This window comes from Canis lupus, chromosome 16, assembly GCF_003254725.2.
Source record: "Canis lupus dingo isolate Sandy chromosome 16, ASM325472v2, whole genome shotgun sequence".
Lineage (NCBI taxonomy): Eukaryota > Metazoa > Chordata > Mammalia > Carnivora > Canidae > Canis > Canis lupus.
Window position 1 is genome coordinate 59,061,202 of NC_064258.1, and position 19,658 is coordinate 59,080,859.

The window sequence follows — 19,658 nt, forward strand, 5'->3', positions numbered from 1 at the left end:
CATGAGTCCCGCCCATCCTCACCTGGGAAGGCCAACAGTGCTGCAGCCACATGCACACTCATGTGTGTGCCTGCACGTCCTTGGTCGGGGGGTGGGTGCTAACGCCTGAACCACGGGGTTCCAGAGAAAAACTGTGCGCCCAAGAGTTGTGCGGAGACTAGAGAGGGAAATTGAGGCTTTCCTTGAGTGCATCCTTGCATTCTTCAAAGGCACAGCTGCCAGATGGTCACCCTAGGTGGCTGCCGGGCACAATGGCCATGTCTGAGGGCTTTACACCTCCACCCTGTGAGCCAGGCAGCAGCCCTCCGCCCGTCGCTCCCCCGTGGACCGTGGTGGGCTGTGGGAGACAATGTGCTCTTCTTCTCCGTGTGGAAGCGTGGAGGTGTGGGCCACAGACCCCGTGAGCGCACTCGGGCATGCAACGCCCTCCTGGCCTCAGAGCGTTAGCACCTGGGGACACCCACACCGGGGAGCCGTCCAGCCGTCTCTGGCTGCCGGGCAGAAACGTTGTCAGGGACGTTGCTCTTAGCTGTCCTCAGCTGTCCTATAATTATTAATTATAATATTATATAATTTAAATATTATATTTAAATATTTAAATATTATATATATATATTTATATATATATAAAAAGACCATGAGATAAGAAAGTCCAATGACCTTAAAGATTAAATGAATACGCACATTGATTGTTTTAAATGCAAATAATGCGCAGCTGGGTGGCGCCATCGGATAAGCATCCCGCTCTTGGTTGCAGCTCAGGGTCGCGATCTCAGGGTCATGAGATTGAGCCCCGAATCAGGCTCTGCGGTCAGCGGGAAGTCTGCTTGGGATCCTCGCTCCCTATAATTAATTAATTATAATTAAATTAAATTAATATTTAAATATAAATATATAAATATATAAATATATTTTATATATATTATATATTATATAATCATTTATATAATATATAATATATCAATATGATATATATCAGTATATCAATGATAATATATCATTTATATATTATATAAAATATATTTTTATATAAAAAATAAAAATATATTATATATATAAAATTTTATTTATTTTATTGTATATATTACATTTATTATTTTATGAGGAGTTTAATTGCTACTAAACTATATTTTTAAAATCTAGAAATGTGCTTTCTTTACTAGGTTGTTGTATTATTTACGTATTATTAGTTCGTTTGAATGATTATGCACCTGCCAACTCGTCTGTTAGGAACTAAGATGACAAGACCGACCTGGTCCTCATTCCTCGGGGCGGTACTGGGGTGTTTGCGGGTGGCTCCCCAGCTTCCGGTCAGCGGTGGGTTAAGGGAAAGCAGCTAAGGAGAGGAGACACAGCAGCACGATGAGTGCAGTCCAGGATCGGAAGGCCCTCCCTCCCGTTCCGAAGCAGTGTTCAAGTGCTTTGCACGCCTAAGAGGAGCCAGACATCACACCCGGGTGCTTTCATCGGTTACCACACCGCTGCGAGGCAGGACACTTCATCTTTAATAAACAGAAGAGAGCCTGGCATGTAGGGACATCTTAACCTGTCAAGGTGACAGCAAGAGCAAGCTTCCGAATGCTGATTAGGGCTCACACCCAACTCCAGAACAGTGCTGAGTGTGAGGACTTTCCAATGAAGCGAATCGTGGGTCAGACACACGCGAGCGTGGAAACTGTCCTTCAGGCTCCCATGACTGTCACCAACCAATACTCACTGGTCACTGCTCTGCAGGCTGCAGGTGCAGGATCACGTTTCCGAGGCACACGCTCTGGCTCAGGGCGGCAGAAGGGGACGAGGGTCCCCGTGGGACGTCTTCCACTAGGGCGCTAGTTGTGCTCCCTGCTCCCCCCAGAGCACCCCACGGGTCCACGGCACCGCACTGCGGGTCAGGACATCGACATATGAATTGAGGGGGGTGACCCCAAACATTTGGACGGCAGCAGGAGACGGCGGCCGGGGCAGGTGCGCTCTGACGGAGCCCACACTGCTTGGCCGAGCGCGGGCCCTCCCGGACGCAGCACGAGTTTGCTCCTGCACCTGCTCCTGCTCCTGCTCCTGCACCTGCTCCTGCTCCTGCTCCTGCTCCTGCACCTGCTCCTGCTCCTGCACCTGCTCCTGCTCCTGCTCCTGCTCCTGCACCTGATTCTGCACCTGCACCTGCACCTGCAGCTGCTCCTGCTCCTGCACCTGCTCCTGCTCCTGCTCCTGCACCTGCTCCTGCTCCTGCTCCTGCACCTGCTCCTGCTCCTGCACCTACTCCTGCTCCTGCTCTTGCACCTGCACGAGGCACCCCAGCACCCGCCCCTGCAGGAGAGGCCTGCTGGGGAGCACAGGCACCTGCTCATGTGCCCGAAAAGAGACTAAGGGACAGGGCGCCGGGCTCCCTGGCAGGCAGGCTTCGCCCCCGGAGGAGTCAAGGGGAGGCCTTGGCCCAGGGTTCCAGGCACCCGCTGAACTCCCGAGGCTCACCCCTGGACCTCTAGACAGTCCCCCTCTCTGCTGGACGGGACACCCCGCAAAGGGACGTCCTACCATCCCACCCAGACTGGCTTCTCAGAGCACAGCCAGGAGAGCTGGGGCACGGAGGTGGCCATCCCCACGAGGCGAAATGCTCCCGGCGGGAACGGACGCAAACCCTTATTGGAAAGTGTGGATTTTCTGAAATAATTCTGTGTACAACCCTTGGTTTAACTTCCATATCTTAAGATATGAAGATGGCAAAGGAGAAAAACTATTTCCAGGGCACATGATGTCTGTCTGTCTGTCTTTCTTTTGTTCATTTTTTCTTTTCCTTCCTTCTTTCCTTCATTTTTTCCTTCCTTCCTTTCTTTTCTCTATTATTTTTTTAATGTTCTCCCTTTCTCCAGAACGTCTCCAGTTGGTTCCTCCCCTCTTGTATCCCTTGGTCCTCTCCATCCCTCTGTTATGAAGGGAAGAACCAGAAATAACTTCTGTGGGAAAAAAACTAAATCACGATAGAACTAAGAAAAAAAGTCTTTCCATCCCCATGTGTTCCAAGTTAAATCCTGAACATTCTTATGATGATGTAAATGACAGGGAAATATATTATTTAATCGAGGCCCATGATTTGTTGAGCACACAGAGACAAATGAAGTCTATTGCCCTCCTCCCAATAATGCCTTTTATTGCTATTACCTGTCAGGTTGGTAAAGAATCCAATAACCACGTGTTTGTGGGTATCCCACACTAATCCTTGACCCCCTAGATGTGATCATTGATGTAATAATATAACTTTGCATATGATAGGTTCCTCTTCCAATTTAATAGTGCTGTTAAATGACATCACACTAAGACATTCTGATAGCCAACCAACAAAAAATATCAATGATCAATCTTTTTTTAAATGATCAATCTTTGAACATTATATAGTGAGTAAATACCTCCGACCTTTCAGGTGCAAAAGATCACTTATAACACCAACCTTAGAGACGGTGATTTCTCCAACAGAGAAAGGATTCTGGAGGATGAAAAACGATGAACAGTAACAGTGAAATGTGACAATGTAGTTTCTAGAACTTGGTGGTCAGTGTTCCTCAAGGGTCCCTGTTCAAGGACATCATAAAATCTAATAGAAAATGTAGGAATATCTAGGAATGGCCAAACTTTCAAGGGGAGCTGCTGGCAAAATAACCTAATAAAGACAAAACTTATTTCTAGATTAAAAAATATATATGTAGATAGATTGATCGATCCAGATATAGCAATAACAAGTTCCCCATAAAACAATGACTGGACCATGAGATAATGATTGTAAGACTTATTTCAAAGAATAAACAAGCACATTCATTAACTTTTATGCATATTCAAATGGAGAGCATTTTTCAACTGTCAAATTAATTAATATTTTATTTTTTACACCAAAATTCAATATTGGCAAAGGCGCTATAGTCAAGATATTTCTAAATAAACTGCTGAGGTAAACTGGTACAGTTTTTCTAAAAATCGGTTTAATACTGCAGATTAAGGGACTTGACGAAAGAATATTAATTCTAGCAATGTATTCCATGAACGTGGCCAGAGCTCACTGATATGGCCAAAATGTGTTTGGTGTTTGGTGTTACATAGGATTTTAAGAAGTGAGAAAAAGCTAATATCTCATCATAAAGAAATGAAACATATGAAATTTGGGAAGAATTTTTTTTTTCAAAACTATTCAGTGACTTCAATAAATAGGATTAAAAAATACAATATGTAATGACAAGGAAAATACTCAGAGCAGTCATAAAATGAGAATAAAAATGTATTCACAGATTTACTTATATTCTGTGAATATCATATGTGTGTCTTTACCGCTACCTCCCTGTTAACTTATGTATACAATGCACACATATAGGGTTTGAAATAAATACATAAAAAGTGAAAACAGTGGTCATCTTTAGCTCTTTTTTTTTAAGTCCCTTTGTTTCCTTTCTGATAATCCTTAGGTTTTCCCAATTTCCTGCAATGTCCACACACCACTCAGTCATCAATGAAGACATCCTGTAGGAAGGGAAAAGGGAGTCAATGTTGTGCGTGTGACTCAGTGCGTATCTTTTGTTATGATACCATTGATATGAACAGACGTTGAAGTTTAAGCTACTAACACACAAGTATATTAAAATATTTTTTTCAGTAATTACTGAAAAAATAAAGAAGATGTGGTTTATGTATACGATGGAATATTACTCAGCTATTAGAAATGACAAATACCCACCATTTGCTTCAACGTGGATGGACCTGGAGGGTATTATGCTGAGTGAAGTAAGTCAGTCGGAGAAGGACAAACATTATATGTTCTCATTCATTTGGGGAATATAAATAATAGTGAAAGGGAATATAAGGGAAGGGAGAAGAAATGTGTGGGAAATATCAGAAAGGGAGACAGAACGTAAAGACTGCTAACTCTGGGAAACGAACTAGGGGTGGTGGAAGGGGAGGAGGGCGGGGGGTGGGAGTGATTGGGTGACGGGCACTGGGGGTTATTCTGTATGTTAGTAAATTGAACATCAATAAAAAATAAATTTAAAAAAAAATCCCATTCTGATTCAAAAGTGGGATAAGAAGACCTGCCTTCTAATCATCAAATATTTAAGTATTCCATTTAATGATGTAATAACAAACTGCTAATAAGAAGGAAACTCTGAAATGTCAAGTGCGGTAAAGTCAGCGGCATAACTGATGAAGGAGGCGGCGCTGTCTCCTGGGAGGCGAGGAGGCTCCAGGTTCAGATTTCAGCTCCAGTCGGGCCGTGTGACCGGGGACCGCTTACTTGGCCTCCTTGTAACTTGATCTTTTGCTGGGAAGGATTGTAATCACAGCGTACGTCTTACGGCCTTGCCGTGGGTGCATGTACAGCCCTTTGTATGGTGTCAAATGTGTAGTAATTTTAAAAATTATTACTGTTATAATAACGTAAGAGGGATGATGTTTTAGTCCGTGACCTCAACCCTTCCGTTGGATGTGTGGCCGAATCAAGTGCAGGGAGAGTGTCAGTACAGGACGATAAGCCAGGAAGCCTGGGAACAAGGAGTGAGTTGGGAGCCCGGAGGGGGTGGCACCCGGGGTGGGGGGGTGTGAGCACCCTGTGCAGGAAGAGCTAACGCTATGACCTCTATTGGGGGGTGGTCTGCGAGCAGAAGACTGGCCACAAGGTGTAGGGACAGGGGAGGCACAGCTCACATTGTTTGGGGCTGTTTTCAGATTCCAGAGAGGATGGGGGTGTGCCCAGCGGTCCCCCCTTCCTGGCACCTGGCCTCCTGGTCGCCATACCTGGGGGAGCTGAGCTGGACGCAGAGGCTCCTCCTCCTGGTGCACCTGCCAGGACGCCGACCCCAGCCTACAACGTGACACCTGCTTCCTTCCTGTCCCTTCACCTCCTGACCCAGGCATTTTGGCCTGTCGCCGGGTCATAGGAGGAGTGAGTACAGGGCAACAGGTTGTCTTGAGAGAAAGAGCACACCCGCATCGCCTCCTATTGCTAGGACTATTCTACTGGAGTAGTCGTTATTGCTGTGACCCCCTCTGTGCCCAACTGGTAGACGACACTTTACCAGCGGCGTGCGGCGTGCGCGTGTAAGGCGAATCAGAGTAGATGGGGCGCTGTGCTCTCCATCGTTCCAGGCCTCCCCCCCGGGGTCTTGGAGCTATTCCTGGGCAGGGAGGGGGGGCTACGGGGTCTATATAATAGTTCACTGGAGGGCTTCTCTCTCCCTGCTCCCCGGGAAAGACAGCGGGGGACAGTGGCCACCGCAGGACAGGGAGTGCGGCCCGGGGGGGCGGGGGATTCAGTGTCTTCGTTCGCTCGCTTTCTTGCTGCTCCTTCCTTTGGTTTGGCTCCTAAGGACGGGAAGCAAAGGGAAACAGCGGGATTGCGGGACGATGTGATGGATCAAGCAGCAAAGAAAACAAGATTATGCAAGAGGAGGGCAGATGACCGCACCGTGTTTTCGGGAGCTGAGCTCCACCGGGAGATTTGGTTGTAGAGGGACAGACGACCCCGTGACAAGGGCCGTACTTAGAGCACCTGCTCCGGGGTGTCCGTCGGGTCCACGTGGACCGTGCGGCAATAATTAACCAACAGCAGGAAATCGAGTCAATACTTAGATATTGAGTGATTCTTAGGTAGTTTGACTATGGAGGCATGTTGCTTTGTAGGTTAAAAAATTTGCGAGCTGTGTTTAAAGTGATTTGAATTTTGAGCGCTTGTTATAAACAACAATGAAATCTAATGAAGAAATGGTAAACAGTTCTGGGGGTGCGAGGTGATTAGATCCATTAATGAAGCAATTGAATATTTTGAAAGCATTTCTAAAGAAAAATTAGGGTATAAATATTCTTAGGGAGAAAATGAGCTTTATAACAAAAACACGCAAACTACTGGAATTCCTCAAGATAAATTACTTTCAAAATATTTATTTTTTCTTCAAAAATATTGACAAAACTCCAAGTTTAGTTTTTTTACCCCAAAAGTAGAATAAAACAGGAAATGTTCCAAACAACTCGTGAGCCAAAAACAATTTTTCGGAAGAATGGTGGTTCTACCAATTCAAGAACGAATTGATATAAAAAACAAAATTTGAAATAAATCATATTCACTAAGGGGACAATATAAAAAGGCAGCATAGACACAGAAGACTAGTAGCTTATGGGATATAACTGCTTACTCATCAAATTTAATAAAAAGCTATCGATTAAAACATTGCAAGGCGAACGGAACATTTCTGATAATAAGAAAATTCAGATAGTTTCATTTGTATATATGTTATATGCTGAAGTGTTTCACACGCTCATATATATTATATATACATTTATATTTAATGAATAAAATCAACAAAATTGTGACAATCCCCTGAGTCATAATATGTGCAATATATGTGCAATAAACAATGTTTATTTTATTTTATTTTTTGAGTTCTTCAGATGTGTCGGTCGTTGGCGTGTATGCAGGAAACGATTCCTTCGGTGGCTTGTGAGATTTCTCAGTGGTTTCTGGTCCTGTATTTAGTGAATTAATTTTGTGTGAGACGATTTGGCATTGCTTCTCCTTGCCTGGGGTGACATGAGCTCTCCTTTAGAGGCAAAGCGTTGTTTTAGACTTGGGTCCCGGAAGCTCTGGGGATCAGTCGTAGAAGATGTCACTTGGCTTCCAACAGAGGTGTGGGGAGCATGAGGGCCTCCGCGACGCCCCCCTGCTGGGGACGGGGTGGGGACCTGGGAGGCGTCCAGGACCCCGCGTGATTAGGAGCCAGTCACCGACACACGGCGAAGGAGGTCCCCTTGGAAAGGACAGAGACAGCAGTTGCATTAGGTAGGGACAGTGATGTGCATCCCTCATCCCATGGTCTCCTTAAACACGGTCATGAGAAACGACCGTCGCTTCAATGTGCGGCGGTTCCTGGGATCTCCGACCACCTGAAGTGAGGTTCACCCACCCCGCGAGGCTGCAGTGAGCACGAAAGGAAGGCGTGAGCCGAGGACGCACAGCAGCTCGCCGCTGCGGTGGCTGGTTTTCCATCCCTTCTCCCGCGATCCACAGCGCCGTGCTGGGCCCTGCACCGCCTCGGGGGCCTCACAGCGGGGCCTGGAGGGCCCTGTCGGGAGCCGCAGGATCTGAATTCCTGACAAACCCTCTAAGGCCAGAGCGGCTGTGAGTCGGGGGCCCTGGCACCAGCATTCACGCCGCCGCCTCTTCCCTCCAAAGAACAAGCTAATGAAGAGGAGGTAAAAGAAAAGAGAATCCGAGGAGCCACGGGGTAGCGATGCGGGAAATACGGAGCCTGAGGCCCAGGTGGGCTCTGGAGGTCCCGAGCCTGCTCACCTGGGGGCCCCCCAGGGATCCTCAGGGCCCTGAGTCAGAGGACGGGATTTATCATTCGCTCTGGGACCTGCCAGCGAGCGGGCTGCTCACTTCGTCCCCGGACACCGGGCTGTTGGCGGCCTTGGTCCTGGGGGCCGTCTGTCGGGGAGCCCCCAGCCCTCTGGCCCCCGTCGCCCTCAGCACCTACGTCTGCCCGGCTGAGCGGCCCTGGCGGTCCAGAGCAGCTTGGGGAGCGGCCGCCGCCAGCACACAGCGCCGGCTGATCGGGGGACACAGCCACAGAGCGCGTCCACCTGCGGCGAAGCCCGGAACCTGCCAGACTCCCAGAGAGGCGCTGCGGGTGCAGGTGCCACCGGCGTCGCCCGGAAAGCTCCTCTCTGCTTCCCGGCGTTCCCCGAGGGCACGGAGCCCGTCTGTCTTCTCTGTTTCGGGTGACACTGGCTCTAGCTTTGGGCTCCTTGCTCTCTCCCGTTGATGTTCTGTCCGTCATTTATTGTTCGTGCATCTCTTCTCTCCTGAGCGGCTTCAAGGCAAAGGTCTCCCAGCACGAGGAGGCGGCGGTCGTGATGGGTCACGCTCGGGAAGGCGTCACCCGATCAAGTCCAAACATCCCTCGGGACAGTGCGACAGGCGAGGTCCCTGCGGCCAACGGTGCTGCGGTGACAGCAGGTGTGGACCTGGCTTCCCACCCGCAGAGACGGGGAGGCCCGAGGGCCGAGGAGGAGGGGCAGGGAGGAGAGCACTCCTCAGGGGTCTCCGCGGGCGGCTGGCTCATCGGGGCAGGATGCTCGGCCGGGTCGGCACCCTTGGAAGGAGGAGGAAGGAGCGGTCCGCGGACTCCTGGCGGCCCTAAGAGGCTGTGGGATGTGCGGGGCACCCGGAGCTGAATCGCCCTTGGGGACTGGCCTGCCCTCGCCTACGTGGGTCAGTGGGGCGCCGGCCCCTGGCTGCCCACTCTAGGCCTCCCGCCCTGGCTGCCACCCATGGGTGTCGCCACAGCCAGCAGGGCAGGCTGCCCCTAGGGTCCTGCGGTCCTGGAGGCACTGGCTGCACCTGTGGCTGGAGCCTGACGGTGCTGGGTACCCCCACCATGGGCGTCACAGGGCAGGCTGCCCCCGAGGGTCCCGCTGCCCCGACAATGCTGGCTGCACCTGCGGCACCTGTGGCTGGAGCCTGACAGCACTGGGTCCCCCCCAGGGCACCCTGCCCTGGATATCAGCTCGCCCACTGTGTTAGGTGCTCCCCAGACTCCCGAGCAGCCATATAGGACTCCTTATAAGAAAGTGGCTCCCACCGTCCTGGACTGAGAACTCCCAAGATCTGCAGAGTGGCCGACGGCGTGGCTCCAGGCCAGAGGCCGGTGGGATCAACACCCGGGAACCCCGAGGGCCCATGGCCTGGTGCCAGGCCAGAGGCTGGCAAGATCCAGACCCAGGTGGAACCGATGCTTTGGTTTGAATCTTAAGGCAGGAAAAAACAAAACAAAACAAAAACAGTCAAAAACTAATATCCCAATATGAAGGCAGTCAGGCAGAAAGAATTCTTTTCTACTCAGGAGAATGTCTGCAATTTATTTTTTTTTTCTATGTAGCCCTTCTGCTGATTAGGTATGGCCCACCCACTTTAGGGAGAGCAGTTGGCTTTGCTTCAAGGATGTAAATGGTAATCTCGTTCAAAAACCACCCTCACGGAGACACCCAGTCTACTGCTTGACAAATATCTGGACACTCAGCAACCCACTGAGGTTGACACAAAAAAAATTAACCGCCTCACCCACTTTCCACATAAGTTAGTAGACTCTTGAGTTCAGGAACGTATCCAGACCACAGAGCTACTGAGTTGTTAGCGAAGAATCAAACTCACTTCTGCACGCTTTCAGCTACTCTAGATCCAGTCTCATTATAACTGTTTAAATATTCAATGCATTTAATATAAATACTATTAAAACGCAATTTTAATTTAAATAACAGTAATACAGTTTTAATATTTAAAACATGAATGTTTAAATTAAAACATTATTTTCTATTTTATTCCCATGAATGCTTCCCTTTTTTTATTTTTTTTTCCCCAGGAATGGCCAGAAAAGTGGAACTTCTTAAAATGTGTGATGCAGAATGTAGAAGTATGGAATTCAAATTTAAGCCTGAGAACTGTGACTTTAGAAACCAATCTCATATATATATGTGTGTGTGTGTACATTTTATATATAAGGTCGTCTATGGGTAATAAGCGTCTGAAAGGATCGGTGTTCTTTTACTTAATATTTTATGTGATATTTTATCCTCGGCCACAGAACACGCTTCCCCACGTTAGCTCCTCATCAATGCATATTTTCTAAACTTTGCATGATTTAATAGCTACATCAATAAATAAAGGAACAACTTTCATCTTTACCTAGAACTTTATCAGGAATGTAGTACCTTTAGAAGGCTCTACCGTCAGTCCACCTCCGGTGAGACGACCATCCCCGAGCCCTTGGTAAAACCACCACGAGTTCTGGATTTGCCACTGCTAGTGGCGAATAGGTTCGGATGGAGCAGCTCAACGGTGTCACGTACTATTTCTCACTTCTGACACTGCTGGTGCAAGATATGATCTTGCTGTTTGATGGCCTTGCATGAATTATTCCCGAGCTCTTCTACTTCATCCACTTTGCGTCATTAACGTCTTAGAATGTGCCCCACTTTCTAGGGGGTCGGTAGGCAAGCGGCCCTGGCTGGAAATGCGGAGGAGCAAGCACGATTTTATGGTAGCTCTTCGAGTCTTACCGACTAATGGCTTTATTTGGTTTCTTTCAGTGAAAAAGGCCATTGAGCTGAAGTCAAGAGGAGTCAAGATGCTGCCCAGCAAGGACAGTAGTCACAAAAACTCTGTCTGTAAGTCCTTTTTCTTTTTATATAAGGATTGCTATGTCCATTGGGGAACACAGAGGAGAGAACGGATGGGTTCTGGAATCGTAATCCTAGAAACCGTTTTTCTCCCTCCGTGTCTCGCTACTTTTCTACTTCCAAAAGTATTTTCTGGAAGAAGGGATGTGCCTTGGCTTCACATTGTTGGGGAAGAATGTCATGAAGACATTCTCCTAAATGTATCTCAAATCCATCCTCCCCCTCGCCCTCCTTGGTCTCCGCGAGCCTGGACCTTCCGATTTCCCTCGTAAATACGTGTTCCACTCCCGGTGCTTGGATCCCAGTTTCCCTCTCCAGTCCTAGGTACACGGCACACACCCAGGCTGATGTCTGGAATATACAGGTCTGCTCTTATCACTTACCTATGAAGGTGTTCTGAAGAATGGTCTGAAGAGTAACACAGCTTTAGGTCAATGCCTGACTCTTTCCGAAGAGGAAAAAAAATACGATGGCCATGCCCGCACGGGTTCCATTTGGAACACGTCGCCCATGTAGGCCCTCAGGCGCCGGCTGTATGCATCTCCTGCCACCTGTTTCTCCCGTGTCTGCCCCTGCGAGCCTCTCGTTATTACTCAGCTGAGAGGGTCGCCTCGCTGTGTCTTGGATGATGTCACTGCGCCTCTCTGGCGGGAGTGCCCGCTCCTTTCGCTGAACGCAGAAACCCAAGTGATGCTTAAAGCCTTCCCCTTTGGGGTCTTTCCTGACCCTCCAGGGCACAGTTAGCTGCTCCATGGTTTGTTGCCCTGCTGCTGCACTCTTACCTCTGTTACAGCATTTATTTTGTCACAGTTTCACTGTGGGTTTCCCTGCAGACCAGCAGGCTCCCTAGCGGTACCGAGGTGGGGTTCTTTCCAGTGCCGTCCCATGCGCCATGCTCTTCTTAAGACTTTCAAGCTGTTGGGTTGCCTTTTCTATTCATGACTGGTGACCTGTTTTGGGGTCCCCACTTACATGCTACCCTCTTGATGTTCCATACCCAGTATTTGGGATCTACACATTTTACCTCTTTTCCCACTGCCTAGCATTTAGTAGAAGTGGAAGGCTCGAGATGGATCTCTGGAGCTCCCTCAGTTCAACAAACTCTATTTTTTATCTGCATTGATATATTGGGCTTCTGCATGAAGTTTTATCCATGACAAGTATTTTATAAAAGCAAATAAATACCACATTGTTTTGTTTTGTTTTGTTTTCATTCAGAGGCGCAGGGAGAGAGAGGCAGGGAGAGAGGCAGAGACACAGGCAGAGGGAGAAGCAGGCTCCATGCAAGGAGCCTGATGTGGGACTTGATCCCAGGTCTCCAGGATCACACCCCAGGCTGCAGGCGGCGCCAAACCGCTGCACCACCAGGGCTGCCCTAAAAGCAAATAAATAAACAACAATATGCATCCTTTAAAAATCCACTTTGAAAAAAAAAATAATAAAATAATAAAATAAATAAAATAAAAATCCACTTTGTAGATTGACCTACTTCTGCTTTCTCAATATCCCTATTCTACGGAGTCCTACTCATCACTTATGTAAATGTAACAATGATCCATTGACTATTTGATGGCCCCGTTCCATGTGGCTGAAGAGGATAGAGAGGTAGATGCAGACGACAACCAAGTGCCTGTGCAACAATGGTCGATTGGCCGTGTGATGACACTATTCCCTGGCACGTGATAAAGACAGAGAAGTAGACACAGCCCCCTAGGATGTAGGCATCAGGTACAGGGGGATGTCTTAGATCTTTCAGGCTATCATAACAGAGTACCCAAAATTGGATGGTTTAAATTTATTTCACATGGTTTCATGGCTGGAAAGTGTGAGATCAAGGGAGAGAGACTCAAGGTTGGTGGGGACTTGCTCCCTGGTTCATAGATGGCTGCCATCTCATCGTACCCTTATATGGTAGAGGAAGAGAGCGCCTCTCCTTTCTCTTCTTAGAAGGGCACTGTTCCCATCATGCGGGCTTATGCTCATGATCTACTTACCTCCCAAAGGCCCACCTCCAAATACCATCACACCAGGAGTTAGGATTTCAATAAAACAATTTTGAGAGGATGAAAAGATTCAGTCCATCTGAGGGGTGGGTTCTCTAAACTTTGACTGCCTCATGTCCTTAGGCACCACACACACACGCACACACACACACACACACACGAAGCGATCTGTAAATATTTTCTGTATGTCTTCTGTTTGATGATCATGGAGAAGATCGAATGTGCGGATCTATTCACATTCAACTGGACTGAAGGAAAGGATGGAATCCAGACGAAGGCAGAAAACAACTGAGGGGCAGAGGGAAAAAAAAGGAAAGGTTTTGTCAATAAAGCTTTAATATTTGTTATTGTTAGTTTCCGATTCTGGATGTTCTATAGGGTGGGGCATGTGGCACTTATAATAATTTTGAAATTATTTCACACCTCACAGAAACGTCCCGCAGTGAGGTAGAGCCACTTGGCAGGTGAACCCCTCTACCAAATCCATATTAGGCCCAGCGCTGACCCTAACTGCGAGAGCCAACTTGGGCAGAAGCTTTCTTTTTAAGCAGAAGGTCTCTTCGTAAGCTTTCTTTGTAAGCAGTCCTCATCTGCACATGAACTGACAGATGCTTGCTTACTGGTTTGGTGTGAGAAAACCTTCTGTCCTTCCCCCTAGTGATACTCAGCTTTTGGTTTCGGTCAGACATGAGCCTGAATCATTAGAAAACAAAGAGGATGAAGAAGCTGAAGGCCTTGTAAGGTCAGCAATGGAATAAGTGATAAAGTGTTATTTCCATGGACGGTGTGGCTGAGATTCTAAGTGGCATGTTTCCTAGGGAAATGGAGGTGGGTTTTGAGGCTGGAGAGACAGGATTTGGTGTCTGTAAATGCATGGACGGTCACCAAGTCCAGGTTTCATCATTTATGACATAAAGGCAATGATGACTTTTGTCAGGTAGATAAAGCGAGGTGTTTGCAGATTGTCCATTCCAGGATGTGGCGTATCATGGGCATTCAGCAGACCAAACCCATCATGGACTTCCCATCTAGACATGGGAAGAGAAGAATGTAAGTAGAAGGTCAGCCAGGAATTTAAATTTAGCACGGGGTCTTACTTCACAGAGGAGGAGGAAAGATCCAGACCACGGGACTTATTTCTGCAATCTTAGAATAATAGTTTGGCCAATCGTCAGAGGTGAGCCTAGAACACAGAAAACTCTAGCCTTCCTGCTTTATCCCAAGAGCTGGGTTCTCACGTAGATCACAGCCCCTGACGTTCTCAAAATTAAATCCAAGCATACAAGTATAAGTATCCCTTGTACAACTTGCACAGTTATCCTGACCTTGGTTCTTCCATTTGAAAGTTTGAATAAACGACTAACAAAATATCCCTTAAATATGTTCACCGCAGGGTTGACAGCTGTTGCTAGCTGTCGTCCCACCTCACCCTCCGGTTACCTGTGTTCTAGTGTTTTCCACTCTATTTTGACATGTTTTGATGTTGTTCATGTGTCTCTCTTCCTCATGAGACCTCCCATGGAGGAGGGAATGTGACAGTCATGACCAGGCGATTATCTTTTTCCTCCAGAAGCTTAGACGGTGTCTGCTGTGCTGTGCTCCCACAGCGCCCTCCTAACAGAAGCCGAACATGCGCAGACACAATGGCAGTGCTCCCCTCATGGATCGAGGTCGTGTGCCGCCCATCGCTAGGTGCATGTGGAGGGCGGGGGAAGCAAGAATGTGAGGCCTCCTGTTGCCTCCTGCACAGTCCCCTCAACCTGGCTGTCCTCCCACGTGCAGCGGCCAAAGGTCACAACTCTTCCCAGGCAGACTGACCTACATGACTCTTCCTCCTCAGTTGCCTCTTTGAGCGCTGATTGTTTACCCGTGTTGCTTCCAGCCGAAGGGCTGATAATCGCCCAGCTCTGGGTGACGGGGTCCTGGGTTACCGACCAGGCCCGGTGACATCCCTGGATTTACTCTGAAATAGGTAGCCCCTTGGTAAGTAGTCAGTCCTGCGTTGTAGTGCTCCCCCCCAGGGTGGCTCTGGTTCCTGTTGGGACCCTGTGAAGAGGATAGAAACCACGCGAGGTTCTGGTCAACCACAGAGGCCAAACCACCCAAAGACTCAGGTGTCTGGAAAGAAAGAAACAAACAGAAACACTAGACGAGGCAAGGGATCATGCATTCTGCCAATACTGATCCAAGCCTAGGCAAGCACCAGGAAGAGAGACCGAGGTTCTGGCTGTAGAAATGGAAGGATGGGACAGGCTTCCTCAAGGAACTCGCGGTTTAATGATGGAAGGATGATACCATTTTAGTCGCACTGAAAGGATGTCAAATGTGCCATGTTTTATAGCAAGAGCGAGTAAGGATCTTGTAACCCGTACATGAAGGAGGTTTACACCAATCTGCAGTACCTGGTACGTAGATTAAAAACAGATAATCCATTGTTTCATTTGTAACATAAATAGTTCCCATATCTGGACACACAACACAGTCTGGATTCCAGACTCTTAGCACATCCGTCTGGGCCAGCGTGTATTTCCTTCCGGCGCCTGCCTTGATTATCCATGCGGTCCAAGATGAGCTCCATGAGAGCAGAGTTCTCCTCCAGACACCCCTTCTCAGCTGCCACCCTGCGTAGGATTGTGGGTTGCACATCCTCATCCTGGACGGCCCAAGCTAAGAAGCACTTAGCAAATACTTGCTGAGTAATTAAAGGAAGGGAGGGGAAACATAGGAAAAGCTTACTTTCCCTACTGTGGAGCAAAAGGTTTCCACGCTTTCTCTTCTACTCTTCTCTTTTTTTTTATTATTATTATTATTTTTTCTTCTCTTCTCGATGGAATTGATGAATCTTTTAATCTTTTGTGAATTTTGCTCTGGAATCAAGATGTTGGCCACTTTATTCACCCAGCCCTGATTCCTGTTACCAATTAACCCTGAGTAATTCACATTAATCCTTAACATAGGGTGAGTGAGGATGGCCCAGGCTGTGCAGCTATCACAGTCTACCTATAATGAGGACAATTAATTTCCTAGGGTCACTCTTTGAATGAAATGACGTAGAAGGTTTTTTGGTTTTGTTGTTGTTGTTTACCAGGCTCATTCATTATAGATTGATCCTGTTTTCAGCAAGTCTCCAAGATAGTGAAGGAATTAATGCTGCCTATTGCTCTACAGTTCTAATTATTTTAAGCTTTGAAAAGATTGCAACATAAATGGGCAGCATCACGCAACAGCAGTGCATCTGGCATCAGCTCAGTGAGCAGCCCTCCCCGATCCTCGCCGGTCTCCCTGAGTGATGCCGGGCTCGCCTTTATTCTGAGCTTGGATCCTCTCAATCCCAAGGGATTATTAAACTGCCATTGCCTGTTGTTAAATGACAGCAAACAGTAGACATCGTTTCTTCTCCCCCTTCTTTTTCTTGACGTTCTCCTCGCCTGAATGCTGTTTGAGCAACCCCAAGTGTGAGAACCAGGAGGCTAGATAATCCGTTGGTGCCCTTCTAACTCCAGCCTATAAAACTCTGTAGGGAGGATGATCAAGGAGAACCTCGGTTGTTATTTTGCAGCTAGAGATTGTTTTCCCCATGTAAAGTGAAAGACAAACGACTTTACAAATTCAATATTGATGTGTTGTAAGTCGCTCGGCTGAATTGATGGCACATGCTGTGTATTGACCTCTGCAGTCACAACAGCTACCCCCCAGGATGGTAGGGCCTTTGATGCGGAATCATTATTTAATGTAAAGGAGAATAAAACATTGTGGAAAAATGGAACAATATCATGCATTGTCTTATAAGCCCTTGGGTAAAAATAACACTAGAACATTATAAAATAAATGACCCAAAAATTCTTCTACATTTGACTATAAACAATTTTTTTTTCAATGTCTTTGTTTCTACAGACAATCAATATTTTTTCTACCTTGAGAAAAAAACACCTGGAGCAAAATAGCCCAAGTTGCCAAATAGACAGTCCCGTTAATGAAAAGCATTTGACCAACTATCGTCTTCTGTGATGACACTAAGTAGCTGCATCCTTCTCTGGCTTCTCTTTTGTCTCATAAATAATTATTTAGAGGGGCAGATGTTAAGACTTTTGTAGCTCTGTGTTTAGAATGACGCTGCAAAATGATGTCCTAACTACTTTATACAGCAAAAGATGCCACCACAACCATATAACGTCTGAGTTACCTTGTTAACACGCTGTGACTGCTTACTCCACTTTCTAAAGTACACCCTCATCAACGATTTTCCATTTATATGCCTGGGGTCATAGTGCATTTATCCACCTATCAGTTTAACTGCTACTTTCATAGACTTCTTTTGTCTTAAGTTTGGAAAAATTTAAAAACACCTGGGATATGCTAGTGTGTAACATTCTCTTTTTGCTTATATTCCGATGAGCTCAAAAAACAAGGATTGATCTTATGTCTTGCATAGTTTCTTGCCTTCTTCTCAGACTTTAAGGTTAGAAAGGTTATCACAAAGTCCCAAGAAGAGACTGTCACATCAGCCCTTCTTCGGTAAAGAGTGACTAGTGGAAGCTAAAGGGGAAAAAAAATCAACGAATAATTGTCATTAGTGAGGTTCAACAAGAGATAAAGACAAGGCAAGCCATCCCAAGAACTGCCATCACTGGGAAGCAGTTGCTGTATGATCCACTTCTAGAAGGGAATGAGACGTGCCCCCTTTATTATCCTGGACTCCTCTCTGGATTCCACACTCTGACATCCACCTGCCCACCCAAACTTTTCATGCCCCCTTGTAGCAGCATCTCCCCCTCTTACCAGATCGCCCAGGCCCTGGAGCCTGCAGCCAGCCCTCCCTCCCGCCGCCAGCAAGCCCACTCTCTCCCCACACACCTCAGGGCCAACCATTCTCTTGACCTCCCAACCACCATCATCCCCAGCAAGCAGTGCTGCATGCACCTCATCGGGCTGCCCCGCCTGCCGCTTCCCTGTGGTGACCTGCACTCCACCCCCAGAGTCACCCAGGAGAAAGAGCAACCACTTCCAGTCATTCTGCTCTCAACCTTCCCCAGGTTTCCATCACAGCCCCAGAAAATCCAGGTTCCCTAGGAAGGCCCACAGGACCTCCTTACCTCTGCTCTATTCCTTCTCCCTCTTGCCTGAGTCCACGAGTTGAGAAGAGTTTCCTAAAGACCTAGGACACTCTTCCACTCCTCTGTGCTCCTCTGTTTTCTCAGATGTCCTCAAAGGGGTCTCATCCCTCTCTTCAGGTTATTTCTCCAAATTTACCTTATTTGAAAGACTTTCACTGGCCATGCTCACGTCCACACACCACTCACCAGTGGCCACTCACCACTTTATCCCCCTCTTCCTTGCTCTGCGTTTCTTTGCACCACATAGAACATGTCGTACCCATCCCGTATATATACCTATTGTGTGTGAGCATATTTAGTGTGTACACTTGTATGGATACGTGTGTGTGTGTTCTTATTTATTTCCTGTCCCTCCACTCCCCCTCCTACGGTACAAACTCCTTAGGATAGAGCTTTGTTCTGCTTTCCTCCCTCATATCTACCAAGTCCCTGACAGAGCCAAGGGCACATAACAGTTGCTCAAAATATTTGTCTAGGAACAATCGAGTTTCCTTCTTACGTGGTAGCCCAGAGCAGTGTGGCAAAGCGATGCTCACACTTTTCTTCAATCACATCTTTGCATTTCCCGTCTTATTCACGCATTCGTTCATCTCACTTTGAGCAAAGACCGGTAGCTTAGAGCTGTTCAGAATATGTACCTGCCCCAGAGGAAATTGTAGCCTCCTGGTACTTCTGGTTATGTGAATATTTACCAGACAGAGATTGTTGTAATAAACATAGCGACATCGACTGCGCTTTGAGTAAAGACAGAAATCTATTATCTTTCCAAATAGGAGATCGACCCATAAAAAGTAAGAATCTATATAGAGTGGAAAAAAGAAAGAATCTACAGGAAGACACGATGTAGAACAATACTAAGTTAGGCACGTGCTGTGCCAGCCAAGTCACCAGCTCTTCTAAATTTGACCTCTTTACTGGCCCGGTCATGCATGTCTCCTCCACAGATGCTGCCTTGGCATTGATCAAAAGAAGACTATGCTTACCATAAAAATAATATGCATTATATGAAAAAGACACAAAAAAATTGAACAACACATTAATTCAAATAAAATTCTGTAGTCTTAGAACATGATACCCACTTCATATGAGGAAACATTAAAACTGTAAGGGATAATTTTTTTAGAAACATCATTTTCTGTTATGAGTTGCTGAGAGTTGGTAGGGAGATCTGGTGGTGGGTCTAGAGGTGTAGGTGCGGTGCCCTGGGAGGTCAGCACACCGTGGCCCACTGCTTCCCTCCTCCCCCTGCGGCGTGAGTCCGCCTGTCACTGAGCTGCTGAGCGGGACATGCTGGCCTTCGGAGGGGTCGCTGGAAGAATGAGGGGCGGGCCGG

The 19,658-nt window shown here is 47.2% G+C and overlaps 1 protein-coding gene across 1 annotated transcript in view; it reads left to right on the forward strand.

Annotated features, from left to right (window-relative positions):
• The window catches only part of CSMD1 (CUB and Sushi multiple domains 1), a 1,869,137-nt gene that overhangs the window by 1,223,063 nt on the left and 626,416 nt on the right, over positions 1-19,658 (forward strand). The window contains exon 7 of the mRNA XM_049095299.1: positions 11,119-11,196. Within this exon, the coding sequence (XP_048951256.1) occupies positions 11,119-11,196 (78 nt within the window). The remainder of the gene's footprint in view (positions 1-11,118; positions 11,197-19,658) is intronic.